The sequence below is a fragment of the Plectropomus leopardus genome, chromosome 14, assembly GCF_008729295.1.
Source record: "Plectropomus leopardus isolate mb chromosome 14, YSFRI_Pleo_2.0, whole genome shotgun sequence".
In the NCBI taxonomy this organism is placed as follows: Eukaryota; Metazoa; Chordata; class Actinopteri; order Perciformes; family Serranidae; genus Plectropomus; species Plectropomus leopardus.
This window is the reverse complement of record NC_056476.1, coordinates 28,752,916-28,777,911: the sequence shown is the minus strand read 5'-3', so window position 1 is coordinate 28,777,911 and position 24,996 is coordinate 28,752,916. Positions and strand designations below refer to the sequence as shown.

The window sequence follows — 24,996 nt, the reverse complement described above, 5'->3', positions numbered from 1 at the left end:
TATTATAATGTATGTTTTTATGCTTTGATGGCTTTGGGATCAAAAATTGCAGCTTGAATGGGTTTCAGTGGTGCATTGTTTGCACATAATAGTCTGAATGTAACAATTCAGTTTCCACAGTGTATTTTAGACTTATTGTAGGAAGCTGAAGAAAGTGTTGACGACTTCATTTTACAAGTGTGATTTTTGGGTCAGCACCCAAAACACTTAAAAGGAAGGATGCATTATAATTCAACATGAATGCCTTCATAATGCATTATAAATGTGGTCTGCATGGACAGTGCTACCAGTAATTTAACTAACGCTTTTAAATTGCAGCAACTTCAAAAAATGAATAAATACAATACAGTACAAATTTCAAGTAATCCTAACACTTAAGTTTAGATATATTTACTGTTCGTTTTCAAGGCAATTGGTTTCCAAGATTCTTTTAACTTGTCAGATTTTACAGTGTACAACTGACCCGGTCTCCCATACTGTGTAAAGTGATAAGAGATGTGACAGTGGCAGTTGTTACCTGTGACAGCAGCTGCTTGTTCTCCTCTTCCAGCATTCTCATCTTGTTCTCCAGCTGTCTGATGTAGCTGGCTAATGCATCTGAATGAAATGGGAAAAAGGGAAACATGTCACATATGAACCATCTGAACCAAGAACTTGATTGTCAAATAAGTGTTTCTTTTTAACTTGCGAGTAAATATTAGTCGTACTTTCTCCATATGGGCCTTGATTGGCATGTTTTTCAGATGTTTAGCAGCCCACTCGAGCTTAATCCCCAAATACAGCTGAGAATTCCATTGTTGATTTTCCCAAACAGATTCGAGTTAAGCCGACTAATCCTAAAATTGCCCCGTTGTAGTCTTTGAATCCCAAATGGTTATTTATGAATGTACTAGCTGCTTTCAGAACAGTATTAAACAACAAAGGAATTTTCTGCACATTAAAGCCTATTTGAGTTTGACACTGAACACACAGACTGAGAAGTTAAATACAAGGAAATAAGAAGACTTCCAAGAACAAGTGCTTAGTGTAAAGCATTGCAGCTATTACTTGAATCTGATCTCATGGAAAGTTTGTGGTTATTTGTACAAAATGGCTAAAAGTTTCCAGCCCCATAAGCCATCAATGGCAGCATGCTAACATGCAATTATGATTCATCCTGATGGGATAATGAATGTGTGCATCAAATTCCATGGCAATCCATCCATCAACAGTTGCTGAGACATATTAGTCTGGACAAAGAATGTCATCCTACTAAGTGGTGTGATAGGAAAACTCAGGTGATTCCAAATTCCATTAAATACTCATCAACAGAGGATCATGAAAATCTGCATAAAATCCACTCTGTTAATTGTCGGAATCTTTCTTTGAAAAAGTGTAATTTTTTTATGGCTCTAGATAAAAAGTCAGGGAATCACCTCGATCGTTGGGAGTCATCTTCTGGGGAACATGGATATCTAAATCAAATTTCAATCCAAACAATAGTTGTCTCAATATTTGAACTCAAAGACAAACATGTCGATCTCATGGTGGCACAAGAGGAAAAGTCAGGGGATCGCCAGAATCATTAGAATTCATCCTTTGTGGATCATGAATATTTGTACAAAACCTATGTCATCCATCTTGGAATATAACTGAGAAATCTGATCTGCTGGTGAAGCTAAATGAAAAGTCAGGGTATCCCCTATATTAGGATTGATCTTCAGGGGACCAGGAATGTTTCTACCACGTTTCGTGGCAATCTATCCACAGATTTTTGGTAGACTAACTCACTTACATTGCCTAGGCTGAAAATGCAATTCAAGAATGCAAAATAAGGTTTAAAAATTATATTATTCTGGCTTTCACTTGCTTTAACATAAAAGCAAGTGAAAGCCAGACACTAACAGGGCCTTACTATCAAAAAGGACTGAGCTAAACCTGTAAATAACCTACATTTTAACTGTTGGGGGATGTAAAACCTGATTATCATTTCACATAATATAAAAGGAGGATGCAAGAGGTTATGGCTGTCAAAATCTGTCATGGTTGGAATACATTGGGATTTGGTAAAATTAGGACAAAAATGGCATAGCAATCAGGAGGAGTTCTTGCTGGTTTTATTTAAAAATAACAAATTACTATACTGAGGTGTCCTGGTGGCCTGGTAAACCATAATGTCCCCTTTCTTTCCATCCCTTTAACCCTCATCATCCTTTAACCATCTCTCACATAATGTATAGACACATACAAGTTTTGTGCATGTGTCTACACAGCCTGTTCTCATTCCAAACTTGTAAAAAATAGTGTTCTTTTTCTACCCCCTACTAATGTGTCTCCTTGCCCTAAACTTAACCATTACTTTTTTGTCTAAGCTTAACCATCCACTTCTCTTTTTGCCAAAACCTAACCGTCTGTGCCAGCATGCTTGTTTGTTGACATTCTGGCGTTGGTTGCCATGTGCTTTTGTGCCCTAAGCATAACCTTGTGGCATGCATCCCACCATGTGCATTTGTTGACATAATGGTAGAGCCATCCCAAAAACAGATGCAGAAGGATACCTAAAATGTTGTAGACGTAGAAGTCCACTGAAAACGCTGTAAAATGTGACTAATTGGGATGAGAACAAGATGGACCACATGGCCACTAACAATGCAAAACAAACTTTGAACAAGAAATCGTGGAGGAAATTTGGGCACATCTACATGGTTGGTTGGGAATTTCTGTGCTGATATAAGCTTGAAAAGAGGAATGGCATACAGTTTATAAGCATGAGTCACTTGTTGCAGTTTGGTTGAACTCAAACCCCCAATACGTCATTAAGGCAAGAAGAGTATTTTGACTGTTACATGAAAAACTGCATACTCCGACTTGCTTGGCAGTGGCACAGTTACTGAGTGGAAAAGAGTCTGAGGGTACAATCACATTACTCACCACTTCAAAAGTCAGATTTTTGGACAGTCATCTTATTAGTTTAGCTATTAGTGACTTCAGTATCTTCATTTCCACAACTTATGAATATGAACATAAAATTAATCCTTAAACTGGTTGTTTTGAACCAACCTTCAAGCCATAATATGTAACTTTGGTGCAATCTTGGAGGCCAGAGGCTCATATTTGAATCTGATCTTTGTTTTGATGAGAGAGAACAAGAGGGTGGTCCACTCCTGTTTCCTCTATCTTATGAGTATTTCCAAATGTTGGTCTTTTTCCCCATCTACTGACCTTGAGAAAGATGTTCATGCCTTCCTCTTTTTATATTTAGACAACTGTGACCCTTTCTTTCTGTTTCCTACCATCTGTGCTTGCCAGTGCAAAACATTTCAAAAGTTCATGATTCTGCTGAGAGCTGGTTAAGCAGCGCATGCTCTGGCTCCCAGCCATGTTTCAGAGCCAGTGGGCCTCAGGTCCACAGACAGGAAAGTCCAGGAATGATTTCAATTACACTGAATACACACACATACGGTTGACTTATAGCTCATAATGATGTATAGCTGAGCTGCAGGAGCAGGGGAGCAGAAGTTTAGTAGAGCTGCTACAGCAAACAGAGAACACATTGTTCCTCACCCATCCCCTCTCCCTTTCTCTCTGTACTTCTGTAAGTTATTTGAAGCAGCCAATCACATTCTTGCAGTATGTGAACAGTTATTTAACCAGCCAGAGAGGATCAAAAGAGGGAAGAAAGTGATGAATGAGGATATAATGCATGGTATTCAGTGCTGGACTGACCCCACAGCAATCCAATCTGCATTCTTTGCACACAGCATCCAAAACTTAGTGTATCACAACTTTTTAGGTGTGTAACCAGACAACTACTTTATAGTGCTTACACTAATTCACGTTTATCAGATTCAAGTGCAATATAGCACTGCTATGTAAGAGTACTGTAAGGGCAGATTGCAGATTGCAAATCTTTAGTAGGAATGCACAAACCTGACAGCAATAATGATTACAATATCAAAATGATATGCCACTATGAAGAATGCACAATATGGATTTTTTTTACCAATAACCAATAATTACCTGAATCTCACGGCCGATACCAATAAGAAAACTGATGATTTCACATTTAGTTTTTTCTAATGTTAAAAAGAAGCAAATATGAAATCTGATTTAATATTCCAAACACACTTGGCTCTCTAGTCGATGTGCTACTCTTGTTCTTCTCTGTGCTTATTGATGAATCATAACTGCCCTTGTTTAGTCAATAAAACCAACCTGCCTTCATATAATGAGTACTAGTTTTTGGCTATAGTTTGATTTTGGGAATAATACATAATAATACAAAATTTGCATTATTAAGTTTATAAGCCTGATACATATCATGCACCCCTCTTTGCTACGAGATCTGAACTCCTAACACTAACACACCACATTGTAGTGTAACCCCCCCCCCCAAAAAAAAAACAGTTAAGTTATGTATAATAAAAGATGAAAGATTATGTATAATAAGATGTTTTGATCTGACAGTCTCTGACATTATATCTTTCTAAATTCAACATGACAGATTTTAATCATGATGCATAGTGCTCTTTTTTAGGCTGCTTGTGATTTCACTTTCAATGCCAGTTCCAGTTTTATCCATGCCAATACAAAACAGATATGAATTGAGTGAGTAGTTGGCTGGTAGTGAGGTGACTGGTTAATCCGCAGACTTTTTTAAGATTTTTGAATAGATCCCCTGAACTCAGTATACTCTGCTTTAGCCAAAAAGTGTAGGACACCAGAGAGATGTACCCTAAAAAATAAGGGTAAAGCTCAAAATGTACCTAATGATTCGACTTTGTGACACAGACCCTCGGTGGTAAAGGTTTGTCACAGTCAGCCTTTACATGTGTTCCACAAGGACCGCTAGCCATAAGGCAATGACCAAGGTAATGCAGTCAAAGTCACCGGAACAGACTGCGCTGACCTCAGGGCAAATCCCTGTCTCTCTCTCTCAAACACACACACACACACACACACACACACACACACACAAGAGGTGGCAATGCTGACCAAAAAAAAGCAAAGGACAGAGGATATCCTTGAATTACAGTCAGTCAGCACACTACCAGTACACCCCAGTCTCTTCCTGTCTGAGTCCTTCCATCTACAAATCATGATGGAGAAAATTAACCATTTTCACCAACAAACTGCTAAACATCCACATTAACAGCTGCACACTAACCACAGCCTTGCATGGATGATTTCTGAGCATTCAGTGTTTTGCTCAAGGACACCTTGAAACTAGAAGTTGAGGGATGAGAGAATTATGGGAGGGGCTGTGGCACAATTTCCCTTCCTCACATTTTCCAGCTGGTCCTGGAACCCTTTGGCTATAGGCCAGTTTTTAACCTCTACATGACCCAGTTTCCCCTGTCTGTTGCTAATTAAAAGTTATCTCAAAATCAAAAACTGTCTGGCACTATAAGAATGGTTCAGTATTTTTCAAATCTATCTTAATATGTTCATAAGACATACTGTACTTTTATTTCATACATTGGAAGATTTTTGGGTCATCAGCCCATTAATGTCCTTAGTGGAAGTTCAGAATTTCCTTCACAGCAAGTACTAGCTGACCTAAGAACATATCAGTTGGAATTTTTCAAAGTGGTTAAAGTATGAGGCTACAGTGCCCGTTTTTCGTAACATACTTTTTTTAGTTTTTAGTCACAGTGGGTTTCTCGTTTTTTGATTTTCCATGAAAACACACCCAAAACAATAGGTTAGGAGTATCATATCTTCATAATTTTTCATACACACATTGTCCAGACACTTATAATAAAGATTTAAAAACAATTTTTTTCTGCTCGAGTTGTGGCCAAACATGTTTTGTGAGGTAACTGTGACCTTTGTCCATCCAATTCTAATCATTCATCGTTGGGTCCAAGTGGGCATTTGTGCCAAATGTATTGAAAATCAAACAAGATTTGTGCTCATTCAAATTTGGCATACACATCCAACTTTTATGGAGCTCATGGGGTTTATCCCTGTAGGCGATAAGGCTGTTATGTCACGTTACTTCTTAACTGCTGTAGATGGGTGCGTTTATACATCATTCTTTTAAGTCTGGTGCAAATATACAAATAAATAAAAGTCACTTTATTCATGTAATTGACAGAAGTTAAGACTGTACAAAACAGGGACACGGACGAGGTACTCACAACTCTTACTGATTAGATGAGATTAAAACGCGGTACGAATAAAGATAAAAGTTCAATTAAAACCAAGTCAGACTCCCACTAACATGATGAAATACATAGATAAAAATAAATAAAATGCATTAGTCTTCATCACGTTGGGACTGCGGCTGATGCGGATACAGCAGGTAAGAGTTATGCATCCCTTGTCATAAGGATACCAGACACTCATCTTGATGAATGTTTCACATTGTGAGGCAATCCATCCAATAGAAAGGTATTTCACTACAGGCCAAAAATGTCAACCTGCTGGTACTGTGGGAAGGCAAGTCAATGGATCAGTAGAATTCAATCTGTCAGGACCTTAAATGTCTGAACTAAATTTCATGGCAATCCATCCAATAGCTGTCGAAATACAGTATGTGGCTGGACCGACATCCCTAGAGCCAAAATGAAGTAAAAATGAATTATGTTTTATAAGGCCCCAAAGAGCAGCAGACAGGGTAACCCGACACAAAGTGGCCTGACATCAGCTGCTTCCATTTTAACCTCATTCCATCATAATAAGTCTCAAAGAAAGAGGAAGGAAACAAGGCCAAGTTAACTCATAACTGTGTCAATAGCTGTCTGTGTATCTATGCAAAGCCTGAACTCAAGGCTTGTCTTTGAAACTGGGTCAAAATCAGTATGTCAACACATGACAGGCCTACAGGCACACACAGGCCTGTTACCTGAGAGGAACTCCGGTCTGTACTGTATGCACTGTAGCAACGTTTCATTATTTGGAAGAGTTGCTGTATAACCTTCAAAAGAAATCAAGCCAATTTGCTCAGGTCACAAAGGCATGAGAAGAAGAAGGCAATAAGCAACTTCACAAGAAATGGCCAAAGAATTAGCAAGAAATGTATAGGAATTAACAATAAAATTACCTGAAAATAAGCAACAAGGTTTAGACGCTTGTGAAAGGCATCTGAACGCAGCACCAGAAAACTGATGTCGACCCAAGTGCTAAAGGGTTAACCAGTCGACATATTTTAGGACATTACCATTATCTCAAAGAGAAATCAATTACTTTCTGTTGTACTCCTTCTTTGTTGTACCCACAAGTTTCCAGATGATGGATGACTGAGTTTGGCATTGAGCCGAGTTAACGTCACCTAAACTCTGGTTGTAGTCGAGCCAACTAATGCCTTTGCTCGGGAGCTGCTTTGAATAGGTAAAGTTGTGAAACTAGGAATGCTTCAGGTTGAAAACATGTGCATAAGTTTGTGTCTTAGAAGTTCTCTGTGTGGGGTGCGGTGAAAAAGTTCTCTGTGTGGGGGACAGTGAAATATGTGGTTCAATAAAGTTCTAGTGGGGGCTAAACCGGCATTAGATGAGGGTTCGGAGAACAAACATACAGAAAGAGACCATCTCGCCATGGGATCTCTCCAGCTGCGATAAAGCAATACAAAACTTAAACGAATGTCAGACACGCAAGTGAAGTGGGGTGGGACAATCACTCCTTCCTTACTCCTACCCTCCTATTTCAGTCCGCCTTGCTCATATCTCACCCATATTCAAACTCTGCCTTCATTTTGATCTCAACAACACACCTTGGCCAATATCAGCAAAGATTCCTAGTACTAAAAGTTGCTCCGAATGACAAAATTCTTGGAAAATTCTTAGAATTCTTATGACGTTGTCTAGGAATTTCACCTTAGAGTTAAGACTAGTCCTTGTCCTTGTAAAGATAAAAGTTATTCACAAAGCCCTTAAGAGAGCTACTAAGGTGAAAAACGAGTAGTGAGGAGGACTTAAGTTGCTGAAGAGCTTCTTAAGCAAAGGAGAAAATTGCAGAAATACATAGAGATAGGAGAAATATTCCCAATATACTGAATAACACTAAGCTAATGACAGATTAGATGGTGCAGGGAGAATGTTCGTGGTCAATCTCATTAAGGATATGCACACATTTTTTAACGGGTCAAAAGAATTATATCCTGAACAGACCCAACCTGTGTGAGTTCATGCAGTTCATTTAATTTTTCATTGCATGTCCGCACCTTGCAGGGTAACAAACGGCTGTCTGTGACAATCAATTGCATCTGTTAAAAGAGTGCATCATACCTAGTAACAGTGTCAACTATACCTGCTCACTGAGATAAAAGTTTCTGCCCCTTTCTCACTCAGAGTTACTCTCAGATATTGCCTAAATCACTCCTCAGCTAGGGCTCTTGCTAAAAGATTCAAGGATAAATAAAGAGCTCTGAGTGTTTGTGAATATGGCCCCTATAAAGTTTCCTAAATGTGTGCAACCAGGAACATCAGGTTTTGAAGCCAATTTTACATAGTGGCCAAAAGTGAAATTACATTGTCCTAGTCCAAAAGAGACTTCTGTGAATTTAGAAGATATATTTTAAGCATTAAAACCTCAATGAACAATTCATTTAACTATCAGAATTTGAGAGTTTTATTCTGATAACATTTAGGAAGTCTAGAAGAGGTGCCATATTAAATAATTTCATCCCCAAGTTAGCAGAGCGCTAAACCGGAAGGCCACCCTTTAGTCCACAGAAGTTAGCCACTTGGCTGCACTTGGCGGCTGTAAGTCTCTGGTGTGCACCCTTTATGGGCCCCATAAGATCATACTGCTGAAATAGAGGTCTTTTGCTTTGCGCACTTCTGAGCAGTTTTCATAAGAATGACTGAGGACCTGCCTCCATGTTGTATCCAGATCTCTTGATATGTCCATGGTGTCACAAGGATTTCATTTTGGCATAACATACAACCAGACTCACAAGGTTAACAAAAAAAAGAAAACTAGCCATCATGACAAAGTTTGACCACAGGGAAGTACTCTTTTGAACTTTGACCACATAGGAGTGTTTGCCTTTGGTGGGTTAGCCACATCGAATAGCCATTAACATCATGCTTTTTAAACATGCCACCAACATGAGCTGTAGTGGCTAACTTGTCTTGTAATGGAAAAGTACCAGGAGTTGAAGCTTGTGAAAAAAACTAATAATAAAAATGGGCAAATTCCACTTCAGCAAATTCCATGTGTGTGGAAACCTACTTAAACTGTACTTTGATTTTGAAGTGACAGTTTCAAATAATACAAACTAAAAACAATCTGATACAACACATGATTATGTGCGTCGTTTGTTTGACCCACCCACCCTGTAAGCACACTTGCGTCCTTATATTATGTGGTTACGGGCAGTGTTATTACCTGACACTGTCTTTCAGCGTTTCACGTGCACACGACCTGCCATGTCCTCATTCAACACCCCCTGTACATATTGCATGTGGACACACCTGGTGCCATCTGTCTGTCTGCCACCATACAATAGCAACGCCACCAGTTCTGTTCAACTACGTTCTCATGTGACACCGTCTAGCTGTGTTCTGGTTGGACGCGTAAGATGGCTTTTGGCGTCACGCTGGTACGCCGATAGCACTGCTGCCAGAGCGCTGGCAGAGCTCTGCCAGAGCTCTATGTGACCAGTTCGGAGTGAGAATATTAAGGACATTTCAGATTACTTGTGTTTTAGAGGGCTTGTTTATAGTCTGACTGCTTGTTGTGCTGTTGCTGTGTTTTCAGATCTCAGCTATCTCAGCATTTTGAGCTGTGTGTTGATGGTGCAAAAGCAAAAAGAAGGTGATGCAGGGTGGATGTTGGCTGACTGAGCACACGGGCCAGCTTTTATAAAACCAAAGGCCCAAGTGAATTAGATCAGCTGACAACCCATGCCAGACATTTCCCTACTCTCTCAACAATAAACTCTCAGTCATTAATAGTTTGCGGCAAATTTTATTCTTCTCCAGGTGCTTTCTACCTCTGTCTGTTGTGGAATGACGCAGTGAGTCCAGACTTCGGCTGAAAGAACCACCATGAGATATGACCACCATAAAATCCAACAGAGGCAGATGACCTTCGACCCTGACTAGCCTCGCAGCCTGAGCCCTCTCATCACATTGTTGTCAGACTCGGAGGCCATGGGCTCACCCGCACACACACACGCACAGACACACACACACATGCACAAACACACTATGATGAGGGACAGACAGAGTGTTTTGGGGTCAATGTGAGGCTCCCTTTCTGCACAGCGAGTCTTTGAAGACCCTGCACCCCATTGTTAGGCAGACAATACTGTCGGACAGATGGCCAGGGCATGGAGAGCACACACACACACCCTTGCCCTGTCTGGGATGAGACCAACAGATAAAAAACAATCACATGGCTCGAGTTTCAAATTTAAGTACCCAAAGAAACAGAGAATAACTGGCTTTTTTTTTTTTTTTTTGAAGCTGATTGTACTGTAGGTTTTAGTTTTTTCTAAAGCAAGAAAACAAGTATATTAAACCTCTAACACCTTTATCACTATTGTTCAAACTCTGAAACTTGAGAGAGCTCATTTGATTTCTTCCAAAAACAAGGAATAACAAAAAAGTTCTGCAAACTGCAAAATTTATAAAATTAGTTGTTAATTAGGAAAAGGTTATAACAAAATTACTTAATATTATAAGAAATCAACAAAAATAAAAGGGAAAATTGTCCAGAAAACTATATTTATATACTTTTATATACTAATTATGTATTTAAAATTATGTTACAGGAAAAAAGACTATATACTTTATACTTTCTTCTAAGACCACATAGTATTATTATTATTATTATTATTATTATTATTATTATTATTATTATTATCATTATCATCATTATTATTATCATTTGTGTTTTTTATTTTTTTACTTAATTTTTTTCTTTTGCTAATTTTTAAGGTAGTTCTCTTGTAACCTGTTACTCATTTCCTGCTATTGTTTGAGCATTTCTTGTTAAGTTTCTCATTGCTCTCTCCCCATGTTTTTGGAGGAAATCTAGCCAATTGGCTCAGGTTTCAAAGGGTTAGTAGTGCAGACTGCTGACAACTTGATGATAAGCTACAACATGGCATTGAGAGCTGGGTGACTGAGATTGTGAGTGTGTGTGTGTGTTTTGCTCTTTGCTCATATTAAGAAAACTGTAAGATGAAGACAACAAAAACTCTACTTGGACTGTTTATTTATTGTTTATTCTGCTCTTTTGAGATTTGAAGGTGACATCTTGAAAGTGGTTGTTTAGTCAAACAAACAATCCCAAATTCCAGACGGCTGTGGCTCAGGGGACGGCTGTGGCTCAGAGGTAGAGTGGGTCATCCTCTAATCAGAAGGTCAGTGGTTCAATCCCCAGCTCCCCTGGACAACATGTCAAAGTATCCTTGGGCAAGATACTGAACCCCAAATTGCTCCTGATACTGCGTCATCGGATAGTGAGTGTGTGTGAATGATTACTGAGTAGCAGGTGGCATCTTGTACAGTAGCCTCGGCCACCAGTGTGTGAATGTGTGTGTGAATGGGTGAATGTGACACGTAGTGTTAAAGTGCTTTGAGTGGTCAATAAGACTAGAAAAGCGCTATACAAGTATAGTCCATTTACCATTTACCAAAATGTTCAAATAAGTATCATATCCGACAAAAAAAAAATCTTTTTAAAAAAAAAAGTACCATATTCGGCATATGGAGAAAATGCATGCTATTTCTATGAGGTACACTGTCACAATCAGTGTTGCTATAAATCACTGACATATCACAGACTGGGATCATCTGAAAAAAAATCTACTTTGCATGTAGTGTATTGAAAATAATTCTTTTTTTTGTGTATTTTCATCCAAAAACAGTGTCAAATAACTGTCACTTAAAGAGGTAAAATTCTGAAAATGAATGATTATTTTATATTTATTATTTATTAGATTTTAAGCTGTGATAATAAATAAAAATAATCTGCTGAGCATGTAGTATAAGAAAGTGAAAATAATAATTCACTTTCTTCATCTAAAAACATGGTGGCATTGTGTGTGTGCATTTTGTGCATTTTGTGTGACAAAAACCTGGCATTTAGAGGATTTAAATTCTGAAAATAAATGAGTATTTTATATTTATGATTAGGACTGATGCTGGTTAAAATATAAACTCAATGAAAGAAAATAATGTATAAGCTTGTTTTTGAAGAGTGCATTTTGTGAGCTGAGCGATACAAGTGTGTGTGATATTAAAGTGGGTCCTAAGGGTTAAAATACTACCCACATCGTTTTGATACAAAGTTGGTTGAAAATTGGTAAACTATATCTTTAATCACATCCCCTTTAAACTTTCTGTCCTTTTTAGGTAGTTGTTTGTTTGGATTGGACACTGGCACTTTGTAGTCATTGAGACTCATTGAGCATCATTCATGGTATTTATTGATTTCATAAGGAAAATGCATGTGTACAGTTCTCACATGGCCAGATTCCCAACAGCAACCACTGTCATCAGGCTGAGTAAGAACACCTGTGGCTTGTTAGACAGGCTGGAGTCAATTGGTTCTTATCTTTACTTTTATCCATAAAATGTTTAATGACACAGTGTTTCATTAATGTTGTTTATGTGCTTGTTTTTTGCAGTGTTCGGGTGAGATATTTTAATAGTGATTTTCTCTTCTTTTCATAGTGCTATTGTGGTTTTACTGCAGTTCGGGCTGAAAGGGGAGAAGTCTCTTCCTCCTCCTGTGTGATTACACACTGCTGACTAGATACTTGCTCATGTTTAAATATTTTTGGCATTTATATGTTTGATATTTTCCTGTTTGAATCAAATTATGAAATAGTTTTCCTTTTTGGTTACTTTACCTCCATGCAGTGGTTCAGCCCAGGTCACCCCCAGACAGTGGTTTAGTCCAATTAGGGTGGGGCCAGAGAGGAGAATATAAAGCCACTTTGGCACTGAGAGTGGGTTGTTGTCAGTGGCAGTGTTGCTCTGAGTTCTTTTTTTTTGCTGATGTTTGTTCCTCTCCTCTTTTTCATTGTGATTTTTAGTTTATAAAAACACCACCTTTTTCTTGCATGGACATCTGCCTCCTGAGCCTTTGATGCAACATCTTTCTTCACTAATCCCCAATGCCCGCCAGCCAAATTTGTGTAGCCTCATTTATGAAGAATTACTACTAGTAATGCTACAATGGAAACCCGCAATGCACTAGACTGTGCATAATTGCTTTATTTCCACACCACATTTTTGCGTCACACTGGTGGCTTCTAACCCTTTGAAACCTGAACAAATTGTTTTGATTTCTTTGAAGAACACAAGGAGAAGGCACTGAGCAAGTGAACGATGAATGACCCAAAATTAGCTAGAAACCGGTACGTTTCAAGAAAAATTTGCTAAAAATTAGCAAAAAACAAAAAAGTCCAAAAGAAAAAAAAAGAAACTAGAAGATGAGCTTGAGAGAGAGCAAAAAAAAATCTCCTGACATAATTTTATGTTTTAGAATTTAGGTAGTTTTCTGGACTTTTTGCATTTTTGGGATAATACAAAATAATCTCCCCACAGCTATTTTCTGAGTCATTGTCTTGTCACCTTTAACTTTTACTTTAAAGCAATTCTCTCAGTTTCCAAAGGTAAATGCCTGTAAAAGGTGTCTGTATGCAGCACAACAAACCTGATGTGGATCCAGGTTTTAAAGGGTTAATCCTCCCAAATGTGAACAAATGCAGCTTTTTCAATGATAAAGTGAATATCTCTGGGTTTGGGGCTGTTGGCCAGACAAAAAAAACTACTCTGAATGCGTCAACTTGAGCTCAATAAAAAAATTAAACCAAACAAACACGGAGGAGCTGGAAAGCGATACTGAAGGTGGAGATTCAGCACAAAACACTGACACCAACCAGCCTGCTCAAAACCAGAAGGAACCCATCCCTAAAAAGGGCTCCTTCTGTTGTTTGGTTTGGGTATGAACAGTCAGACACAGAACTAAGATTAGGTGAATATACAAATATACTCGACGCATCACCACTTGTTCCACGTGCAATGTATAAAATGGCTTTATAGCGAACATTGAGTGCATATTGATTTGTTGATTTTTTAGCCACAGGCATGAGACAATACTTTATATAAAAGTATTTTATGCCAGTAGCTACTTTATTTCTAACTGTAGTTCATATATAATTTTGTTTTTTAGTAGGTCAGTAGTTTAGAGAAGATTTCAAAATATCATGACATATATTGTATATCACAATATAACCTAAAAAATATTGTGATATTATTTTAAAGCCATATCGCCCAGCCCTACATGGCATTATAATCAATCCCTCCTGAGGTGTCTGACTGGGATGAACACACAATCAGCGGTTGTAGTTGGAACATTTGTATGATTTTTTAAAAAATTATTTATGCTCGGTCTTTGCATGTAACAATGTCAGCATTTTTGACTTTGAATTTTGCACTAATGCTGTTTGATTTGACGTGAGCCCAGAAAAATGACGCAGGCTCAGCTTGAATGCAGAGTTTGTCATATTGGAATCGTTCACATGCTCTTTTTGTTTCTGCATGATGTGCTTTGAAAAACAAAGAGCGAGCACAGGAAACTGAGTCACTGGAGAAAAACTGTTCAGCAGCGGTGCAGCAACACACTTTGGCTGATCTACATATGTGCAAACCACATACTGAAAAATGCAAACACACACATACACAATGACTTATCTGCTGCATATTTATATTAAGTAAAGCTGCTTTGCAAATGACCATTTGGCAGTTTAACCACTTCCTCGCTTGGCCCGTCCCAGCAGACGGCTGGGGCTCTTCCAGTGATGTCGGACAAAACAATGCACTATTATCCTTTTCCTTGACGCACCTTTTTTCCCACAGTGCTCTCGCTCCATTATGTGTGCTGGAATGTGGGAATTCCTGACCAGGCAGCTTTTTCTCAACAAACCCCTATGATGCAAAGCCAGATCTCATTTTTTACAGCAAAACTAAACTCACTCTCAGTAGCAGGAGTGACTCTCCATTTAAATTAGCATGATTAATACTTTCAGATGAAAAAAAAAATCAATGCAACAGCATTCCCACACAGGAGATTTCATTTAAAGTTAATGGGAATCAAACTATGTTTCTGATGCTTAGCATTTAACATAACAGTATGGTGCTGCAATTTGTATGCAAAGAGCAAAAATAAGATTGTCAACATTGCAGGGAAGGTGACTGGTTAGTCACACAAACACAACTTTTTAATGTATCTGGCGAGACACAGAAAGGGTGAACATATAACCTCACAGCTACATTCAGGGGGCAGATTCACAAAAGACTTTTGCGCCTTTTGCAGCCTCTAAACCTGCATGAATAAGATAAAAAGAAAGCATGTAATTCTCAAAGCATCCACAAAGGATGAAATGCACCCCTAACTGTGCTGCCAAGCAAGCAGCGTCTCTGCTTCTGTGCTATTTGCATCTATTTAAATGAGGTAATATCTATATATTTGGTGCAAAATTGGCCTCATGTGTCATGCCCAGAGATACGCCTCAGAACCTTTTCGGTCAGAATCCGTAGCTCATAGTTTGAAAATGTCAGTTCTCTTTTCCTCTCTGCCATTGTTGTGTATACTGTGTTCTTATTGCAAAGTCAACATTTATACTTTGCCACACAGATAATAGCACTCAGATGCAAAAAAAAAGGGGCAAATTACACTTGAGCACTTTTAAAGGTGTTTGTGCTGTAACATCATATAGTGCAATATCTCTTGTGATGATTAGAACTTTGAGGTGGAGCAGATAGCGGTTGACAATAGGCAGGTTTCCATTATACATTTGCACAAAAAGTTTAACAATATTTTCAAAATGTCAATAACACACAGTTGCGAGATGACTGTGTTTCCAATGAGTGATGTTATGCAACTTCTCCTCTCTCAATAACATTCTAAGAAGCATGATGATGGATGTTCAGAACATTAGCAGCTTTATTTCTATTGGGACTAGTAATTTACTCAAACTTGAAATGAAATTTCTAATATTTTGAAACTTTTTTTTTTTTTTTTGCATTTTTCTAGCTGTGGGCCATAATTATTAAAATTAAACAAGAAAATATTTTAGTTTACATGTAATGGGTATGGAATATGTAAAATTTTCACAAATTTTATATATATACAAATAATTTTTTCTTGAATAACTGATGGAAAACATTGAGATTTTTCCTGATATTCAATTTTTTTAGATGCATGTATATGTATATATATATATATATATATATATATATATATATATGTACATTGACACAGCCCTTCGCTCTGCTTGTCCATCAGCAGACAGTGGATGGTGTGTAGAAACGGGACATATTCTCCCACGGTTTGTCCAAACCTTTTCATAGCACCACACACACAGACAAAGACCTTCCCATGCTGCCTCATTATCATAACAACACAGCCTCGCTCTCCATTGCACGCTGTAAATCCGTCTCTCTCACACTCACTCACACACACATGCACACACACATACACTGAAAAAGATGCTAAACACATACAGTAAAGAGGCAACCCTGCCATTTCTAAATGGGACAGGAGAAGCGAACGATCATTCGACTTTTATCACGCTCAGCCTCTCAGATGTAAACTCATTATCAACAATGTTCATCTAAATATATCAGATATCAGCAGATTAGGTATGTATGGAGCAGCGCTTTGACTGGCTAAAGACAAAACCTGCTTCATCTAAATGAGTAAAAATCTTCATAAGTCACAAGAAAAAAAGTGAAAATGTTTGAATATAAGTTAGGTCATTCCGCTGCTGTTTCCATAAAACAAGCAGTATGTTTCCCAGTCCTCCGACATGGCTTTTCCCCTCCTCCCCACCACACAACCCCAGAGGTTTCGAGTCCCCAGAGGACCATTGAGAAGCTGTCAATGAGCCAGTTATGGATAGTCCCAATTACAGGATCCTTAAGGAGTTTAAACCCGCAACGCTGCACTAGTGGAGAGATAATGGTGGCTTTTATGAGCTGCAGGAGCGGAGACAGAAATGGAACTTCAGACAAGCAGACTTTCAGAAAACAGCATAGATAAGTTTCACTTTCATTAAGTTCCTTAATAAAAAAAAACTGTGTGTTTAGGAGGTACTGAGCAAATGAATATTTGATGTAGCTTTGCTGTTGTTAAATGCAGTCTCCTTCAGTTAATCAAGAGTTTTCTCCCTCTTTTGGATTCTTTATCATGGAGGCATGCGAGAAAAATAGTTTTCATGGACTATTACCTCCCAGAAACAAGCCCCTGAATCTGGTGGACTGACTGGAGAGGCTGCTGTTGCCTCTGCTTCCAGGTAGTTCCGGAGTATTAAGTGGAGTATTGACCCGTGTCACTGTCTCATGTTGCTAATCTCCCAAAAATGCATGACTTAAAAAACGATGACATGGTAGATTATCATGATAGGTGGAGGGTTCATTTGGACTGCTCAGCTCTGGAAAACAAATTCATTGCTGTCCTCTTCACCTTCATGTCCCACATGAGTCCTACAAGGTATTGTATGCAAATTTACCCCAAATCCATCCTGTCATACTTGGTATCTTTGGAATCTTTGAGACTGGAATTTAAGATCAAGTTCAGAGAGGGTAAGAAAAAACTGCAGAGATAAATATTTTAATACAAGTACTGCTCAGAATTGTAAAACAGAGGTTAAAAGAAATGATTTAATGTAGCTGGACAAAGAGATGTCCAAATGTATGATATGATATATTGCACTGAAACTGATAAAAGGAAAAAAAAACCCTCCATGCTATGGTGCAAATATGACTGTAAATGTTCTGCAGGCATGAGAAGTGAAATGTTATCTCTTGTTTACGTAAATGCGACCCTCATGACAGAGTGACAGAGAGAACCATGCTGGAGGACTTTCTTATCACAGGGGTCAATCTGAATCCTGTCTCCATTGTGACTGAGCTCAACATATGACACATTAGGTGTCTTCCAACAAACATTTAGCACTAGTTACTGGTTAGTGTTGACTACAATACAGGAGAGAGGTACACACACACATCACAGAGAGAGAGGTTGGACAGTGTGACGGATTTGAAAGACTTGTTTTAAGACTAGTTTTAAGACTTTCTCAGAATTTGGACTTTCTCATTAGAATTGATCACTTTAGGGGTCGAGTGATTTATATCACTGAGTGGTCAGAGTGACCTCAGACAGAGTGATAGAAGACCAGAGTCTGTTCTGACTTGTTGCCTATTTTATTTGGACATAAATTCTTTATTGAACAGGATTCCATTACAGATTTGCACAAAACTTACGTGATATTTTCGAAATAATGATAAAACACAATTGTGAGATGACTGCGTTTCCACTGAGTAATGTTATGTGGCAATAACATTCCAAGAAGCATGGTGATGGCTGTTCAAACATTATCAGATTTATTTCTATTGCAGCCATCTCACTAGCGTTAGTCATTATTTACGATCCAAGGCCATGTAAGCATGTTATGGAGCAATATTGGAAAGACAAGCACCTTATGCGTGGGAGCGGCCACATATGAGGGATTTCTGGGAGATGATAGTCCACGATTTCACAGAGGAACTGTGGATTCAAAACTTCTGGATGATCCACTCAACTTTTGAAGAGTTATGTGATGCAATAACACCTCTGTAGCTCCTGCTGCATCATGAGGGAGCCAGTTCCTACTGACTAGCACATAGCCATAGCATCATGTGACCTACTAAAGCCAAAAAAGTGTTTCCATCCCAGTTTTGCAAAATATGGCTTTTTGGAATCGCCTGAAATACCACCTCAAGCAAGTGTAAAACTTTTTTTGCAATAAATGGGAGTTTTTTCAATATTGACATGTTTACTTTTTGAAGTTATTCCACTCTTTTTTTAATTTTATTTTTTTTGTCGTAAATTAACATGGATTTTACTTTCTCTCCACTATCATCTCAGGCAAAAATATCAACTTTCCAAACAAGATATTGCATTTCATCTTTGAAAAGAACTTATGTAAGATATGCTGACTACTGTCCGACTACTCAGAGGATGAAAAACAGCAAAATCCTTATCAACAACAACAAGAATTCCTGAGTATAAATCCAAAACAAAAGAAAGCATCTGTCTCTATACAATCCAACAAGAAATGCCTGAAGACTCTGATTGTCTTGATAAATGGATCTCTGCATATTTCAGTAGCACTTGAAGCTGGTGAACAAGACTCAGCTGTTGGAGTTGTTGACAGATACCCTCTCAGTAAGAAAAAGTTTGACTCCTGTTAACTGACACGAGCTGAACTGGGAATATTTATAGGTCATGACAAATGCACTAAAGCTGTTTGGGGACTCCCCTGAGCTTTCCTGTGGAGTTTCTCTACATCTACCTTGACACAGAATTCAGGTCAGCAGAGGCAGAATTTGATAGCGCTGCAGTTTCAGTTGCACATAGTTATCATTCCATTCAGGGCTGGTATGCGGTTGTTTCTATTACTGATTCTTATCTGAGGTTTAAAATCACCTCATGGTTTCAGCAGCACAGCTGAGTGCTCCCTGTGTTTCTGAGAGTAAATCAGGTTTTTGGAACCACACCCCTGTCAGATGAGCTGATTTAATTACTACTAAATTTGTGAACATCACATGAGTTGATGCAACTAAAGCAAACTCACCACATGAAATTGATTTTTAAAAAAAGTATTCATAGAAGAAAGCATTAATGGATTTTATGGGGAACAGCAGGAGAATTTTCAGAATATGCAGCTGCTACAGCACATCAGTCAAATTTAAGAAGATTAAACCTGTGTAGCCAAAATGAAAGCCTGAGATTTGGTACAGATAGCAAAAGCACCCTTTATTTTAACCACCTGAAACCTGGACCGATAACAGTTTTCTTTTGCTGCGTTCAGAAGCCTTTCACAAGCATTTGAAACTTTAAAACCTGAGCAAGTTGGTTTGATCTCTTTCAATAGCATGGGGGAAAAAAGACAATCACCATCTTGGCAAGAAATATCCCACAAATTGCAAGATATTTTAAATGTGTGCATCTACTTATAATTAGAATTATTTTATATTTTGAATCAAAAAAGATATGTTAAATACTTTTTTTTAATTTTCAGGTCATCTTTTTGTTTGACTTATTTTTTTACTCTTTTTTCCTGGTTATTTTCAGGTCATTTTCTTGTACATTGCGATTGTACATTTGCGATTTTTTTGTCTAACTTTTGGGCCATGTTTTGTAAAGTTGCCCATTTTCTTCTCTACATTTTTGAATGAAATTTAACCAATTTCCCCAGGTTTTAAAGGGTTAAGCCATGAGAGTGGGATAGTCTAGATTGAAATATCTCAGCAACTATTACATAGATTACCATGAAATTTTCAGTTACATTCATGTTCATCAGAGGATATTCCCTAATGACTGACCATCTCCTCTAGTGCGACCATGAAGTTGACATTTGTAGTGTTGCTTGTTGGACCCCAGGGCCAGTGGTAGGTTTTGAAGTAAATTTGACATTGTCCACACATAGAATTGCAATGGCTGGGTCTGTGATGTGATGCCATGGGGCCCAAAAATACTTTTCCCCTTTGATTTACCTGTAAAAGAGATGTCTGCTATATGGTGGATACAATTTTTGAGCATCACAACTCCTGCAAAGTAACCAGTTTCACTATGAAGATTTGATCCATTCAGGCTGATAGAATTTTCTAGAAGATAGCAAGTCTAGAAGAGCCACATGATTCCATCAGTTTTATCCCCGTTTATCAGTTTATGTGGAATTCTGGATTATATTTGAAATATTTGGCTGCATGCATCATTTACTGGTCTACTTTGACAAGCCAATAAGAATTAAACCAACCTGTTTCAAGCATTCTAACCTAAATCATGTCAACAAACTGCTGTTTCATTCGCAGATATTTTTATTTTATTTGTTCATTCATCTCATGAGAGTGAGTTTGTGATGGCCGCTTGTCCCCACATGTAGTTAGGATTAGCTCAAATGTGAGTGAATCCATGAGAGGATTAAGGGCACATTTTTGTAATTAACATCTTGTAAGCACAGAATTATGTCTGCATCCTTTTAATCCATGCTTTGCTGTCTCTGTCCAAAGTAAAAAAAAATCACCACAAAAGCTCACCAATTAACACATTATTATTAAAACAAGCTTTCAGGAGTTACAGGCTGGAACTATTTCTTGACAAAATTGTTGCAGTGACTGTAAAACAGCTTCCCAGAGTCTCACCATCACAGTGAGGCGGCCGAGGTTGGTAGCATTGTGCCTGAACACAGACCAAAACTGAAACCTGTGCCCACAGACCACATCTGACAACCATCCACTGCAGTCTGGGACACTGTGCACAGAAGGGTTGGGTATAATGTTATTCATGAGGTTTCAGCATGTATCTCTCAAAGCTTAATTATCATAAACACGAGTTAAGATATTCTTAACTAAATTTTGACTATTTAGCTTCATCTTTTTCCAGAGCTTCCAACAACATCACAGTCATAACCTCAAGATGGAACTTTAATCACATGATAGCAGGTACAAAAATAAAACAAGTAATACTACAATAAAAAGTATTTAAAAATATCCCAAACCCTACCAAAAAATATCATAATTAATTAAAGCTGAATGAATTAACCCTTTGAAACCTGAACAAATTGGCTTGAAAAAAAACACTGGAAGAGGGCCATGACACAAAAGTTAAAAAATAAAAAAAAAATAAGAAGAAGCATAGGTAAATTACCTGAAAAATTGCCTTAAAAAATACAACAGCAAAAAAAAAAAAAGACATAGGAAAAATGCTTAAAAATTATAATAATTCTGTAACATGCTTTAATATGTTATTGTAATATAAGTATAGTTTTTTACTTAGCTTTTTCCCCATTTTTTTCTTTTAATAAAGAAGATAGCTAGAGAGGAGACATTTTTCTTTTAATTAAAAAAATTATAATAATGTCCTTTATCTACTCTTTTTTTGTAATTTGTGGAACATTTCTCACTAATTAGTTCATTGCCTTTTTCCCATATTTTCAAAATCAAACCGCACTAATTTGCTATTCAGTGCTTTAAAACAACAATCTGACATTTTTACAAATTTCAGACAAATACATCATGTTAATTTTTAGCCTTTAAAGGCTCCGATCAGTGCATTTTTTTAAAGTTTACTCATAATGGCATGTGGCGGCTCAGCCGGTTTGCATTAAACCAAACCAGTTTGAGCTCATACAACAAACCAGTCTAGCCAAATCAGAAATCCTCCCAACTCTCTTCATTACCATTAGTTCAATACCCCCGCCTCAGCAGAGTGGCGAAAACGCTGTCCGTAAACACGGACGCCTTCCTTGTGCTGTGACAAGATGCTGCAGAGGGGGATAAATCTCTGCAGCCAACACCCACACACGCTGCATCCGCCAAAGACACGCTGCCCTTAAGCAGGTCCTACACACGTCTCTGCTAGATTGATACAAAAATGTATGCGACATCTCTTGTGGTGTTATGTGACTTTCCTCTTGTGAAAGCATTCCAATAACCATGGCAATGGATGTCCAAACATTGGCAGGTTTATTTCTATTGCAGCCACTCAATAAAGCCAATCTAATATCGCCGTAATTTCTTTGTCTTGTATGAGAGTTAAGGAGATCCCAGTCTCTTCCTCTGTCCACACACAATGAGTCATGTTTTGTAGAATATCATGTGACTTTTATTATGTTTCCAAGTCTGGCTTTATCGAATCGCCTGCAATACTCATGCTGGCCTAAAAACTTTTTTGCGATAAATAGGACAGTTGTTAACTGACATGTTTCCATAAGGCAATTTTTTTATTTTAATTTGTGCAATTTGAGGTTTAATGGAAACCCGCCTACTTTCTTTAAACTTTTTCATTAATTAATTTTATCAGCAATCATTTAATAAAACACTAATACAGATAAACAGCAAAATGTCAAAATTTGACACCAATAATCTGTCATAATCAGTTGACTCCTACTCAGTGATAAGTGCTACCAGATGGTTATCTATGGACACTGTGCTTATCAGAGTCTGTCAGAGTAAAGCAGAGTGAAGTGAAAATATCTCTCTCTGTCATTCTGTTTTCTACCTGTTTGTCCAGAATTTACTAAAGAAAAGAATGTCCACACATACTGATATTTGAAAGAAACTGGTAGAAAAGTCAAGGTTTCAAACATTATGCTACATTATAATTTGACATAATTACACTTGTTTCTTCTGCTGATGAGTCAGTCAGCAGAATTTGGCTTCCATTAGCCAAAACCTGCTAAACAAGCCAGTGGCATGTGAGCCTCACCAAGCTGTGAAATGCAATCTTGATCCCCATCTAAGCTTTGAATGTGTGCATAAAACACACACTCGGGGCTGCTGGAATGTGCCAGAGACAGCAGTTAGCATGCAGCTGACTGGCACCTTGGCCGTCTCCCTCCAGCTGTGCTCTGAACAAGATGACTTGCTGACGCGACTTACAGTGCTGTCCCGCTGGCGCTGCTGAGGTGCTAAATCCTCATTAGACCTGACTTCATCTGTAATGAGCTGAATAATTAGGGCTGGGCCATCTGCACAAGGCCGCACAGTGTCACTCAGTCTGCAAGGTGACTCAAGACTCCACCTCAGTCATGGAAGATGAAACGCTATGGGTCTTTCAGATAGTTTAATGAGTTTTTAAATGTCTGAAGCAATAAAAAGCAGGAGAATGTTCTCACAAAGGGTCATTCACTGCCTTGTAATCTTTGAGTTTATCTGGAAAGCTGGACACACTAACACACTGCTCACTGCTTCCTAGAGTATCTTAGAAGAGGGTGCCAAAAGGGTGCCAGAACTCAGTTTTAGAACCATGCAGTGGTTCGTCAGCCTATGAATCATGTTCCTCTCGAACAGTTCCTGCAAAACATAATTTACAATACCAGTGTTCAGTGCCAGTACAAGAAGTAGCATGTTTTTGACCTTTGCCCAAGAGCAAATTGGTTTGACTTCTTTCAAAAACATGAGTGGAAAGCAATGAGCAACTTAACAAGAAATGGCCATAACAATAGCAAGAAATTAGTGACATAAAAAAAAAAAAAGAAAATTAAACCAAAAAAAAAATTCTAAAAAAAAATGATAATTTCATTCATTCAGTACATATTAAAAATTACTGCAGCATAATTTTAGATATTTGTATATAACAAATATATAACAAATTACACGCATAGGTTCCTGAACATATTAGGCCAAGAGTTGTTTCTTTTAACAAATTTTCAGGTCATTTCTTGTCACCTTTCACTTATTTCTTACAATTTGAGGGACATTTCTTGTCAGGTTGCTCATTGCCTTTTTCCTCATGTTTTCAAGATAAATCAAACCAATTTGCTCAGGTTTCAGGGGTTAAATCCCTTGTGAAAGGCATCACGGCACAGCACAAGAAAACTGACGTTGATCCAGGTTTCAAAGGGTTGACAGTGGAGGCCAGGGTTTACATCTCCTAATACAGGGTACAAAGTAACTTTATTGTCATTTTCTTAAACATAGTTTGAGAAGAATTGCAATTTAAAGGTGATCCTTAATCCTGCTACGTCAGGATAACAGTCAGCATCACTTGTGTTTGACATCTGACCACAACAAAGATCTTTCCCTATTCTTAACCAAGTAGCTTTAGTTGCCTAAATGTAAGAGCACTCCATTGATCCAGCATTGCACTATATTGTTGGACTTATGATGACTTTCGTAACAACTTCATATGCTCTTGATCTTGAACATCATACCCAACAAAATCATTTTGACTTCAGGACTACTTACTAGATTTTCTCAGAACAAAGAATACACACACTAGACACACACATTAGACAATAACTGAGACATTTCCGAGATATCCACTGATGAAGACCTTGAAATGTGGTTGAAAGCTCTGTAATCTCTATAATAGACAGTGCTTAGGAAGGAAGAATGACAACTTTCATGTTCTGTCTGGTTTTATCTTATGCTTTATGATTATTTGCTTTCTAATTTGCATTTAGGATGAACACTCCTGTTTTAGAACTTCACACACTCTGCTGTAGTTAATGGGTAACAGTGGTGAATCATTCATATATTGTAACATTGACCACAGATGTAC

At 38.0% G+C, this 24,996-nt stretch overlaps 1 protein-coding gene across 1 annotated transcript in view; it reads right to left on the bottom strand.

Annotated features, from left to right (window-relative positions):
• Positions 1–24,996, bottom strand: part of LOC121953160 (coiled-coil domain-containing protein 85C-A-like) — a 33,972-nt gene that overhangs the window by 7,569 nt on the left and 1,407 nt on the right. Inside the window, exon 2 of the mRNA XM_042500072.1 lies at positions 518–597. Coding sequence (XP_042356006.1) covers positions 518–597 — 80 coding nt within the window. The remainder of the gene's footprint in view (positions 1–517; positions 598–24,996) is intronic.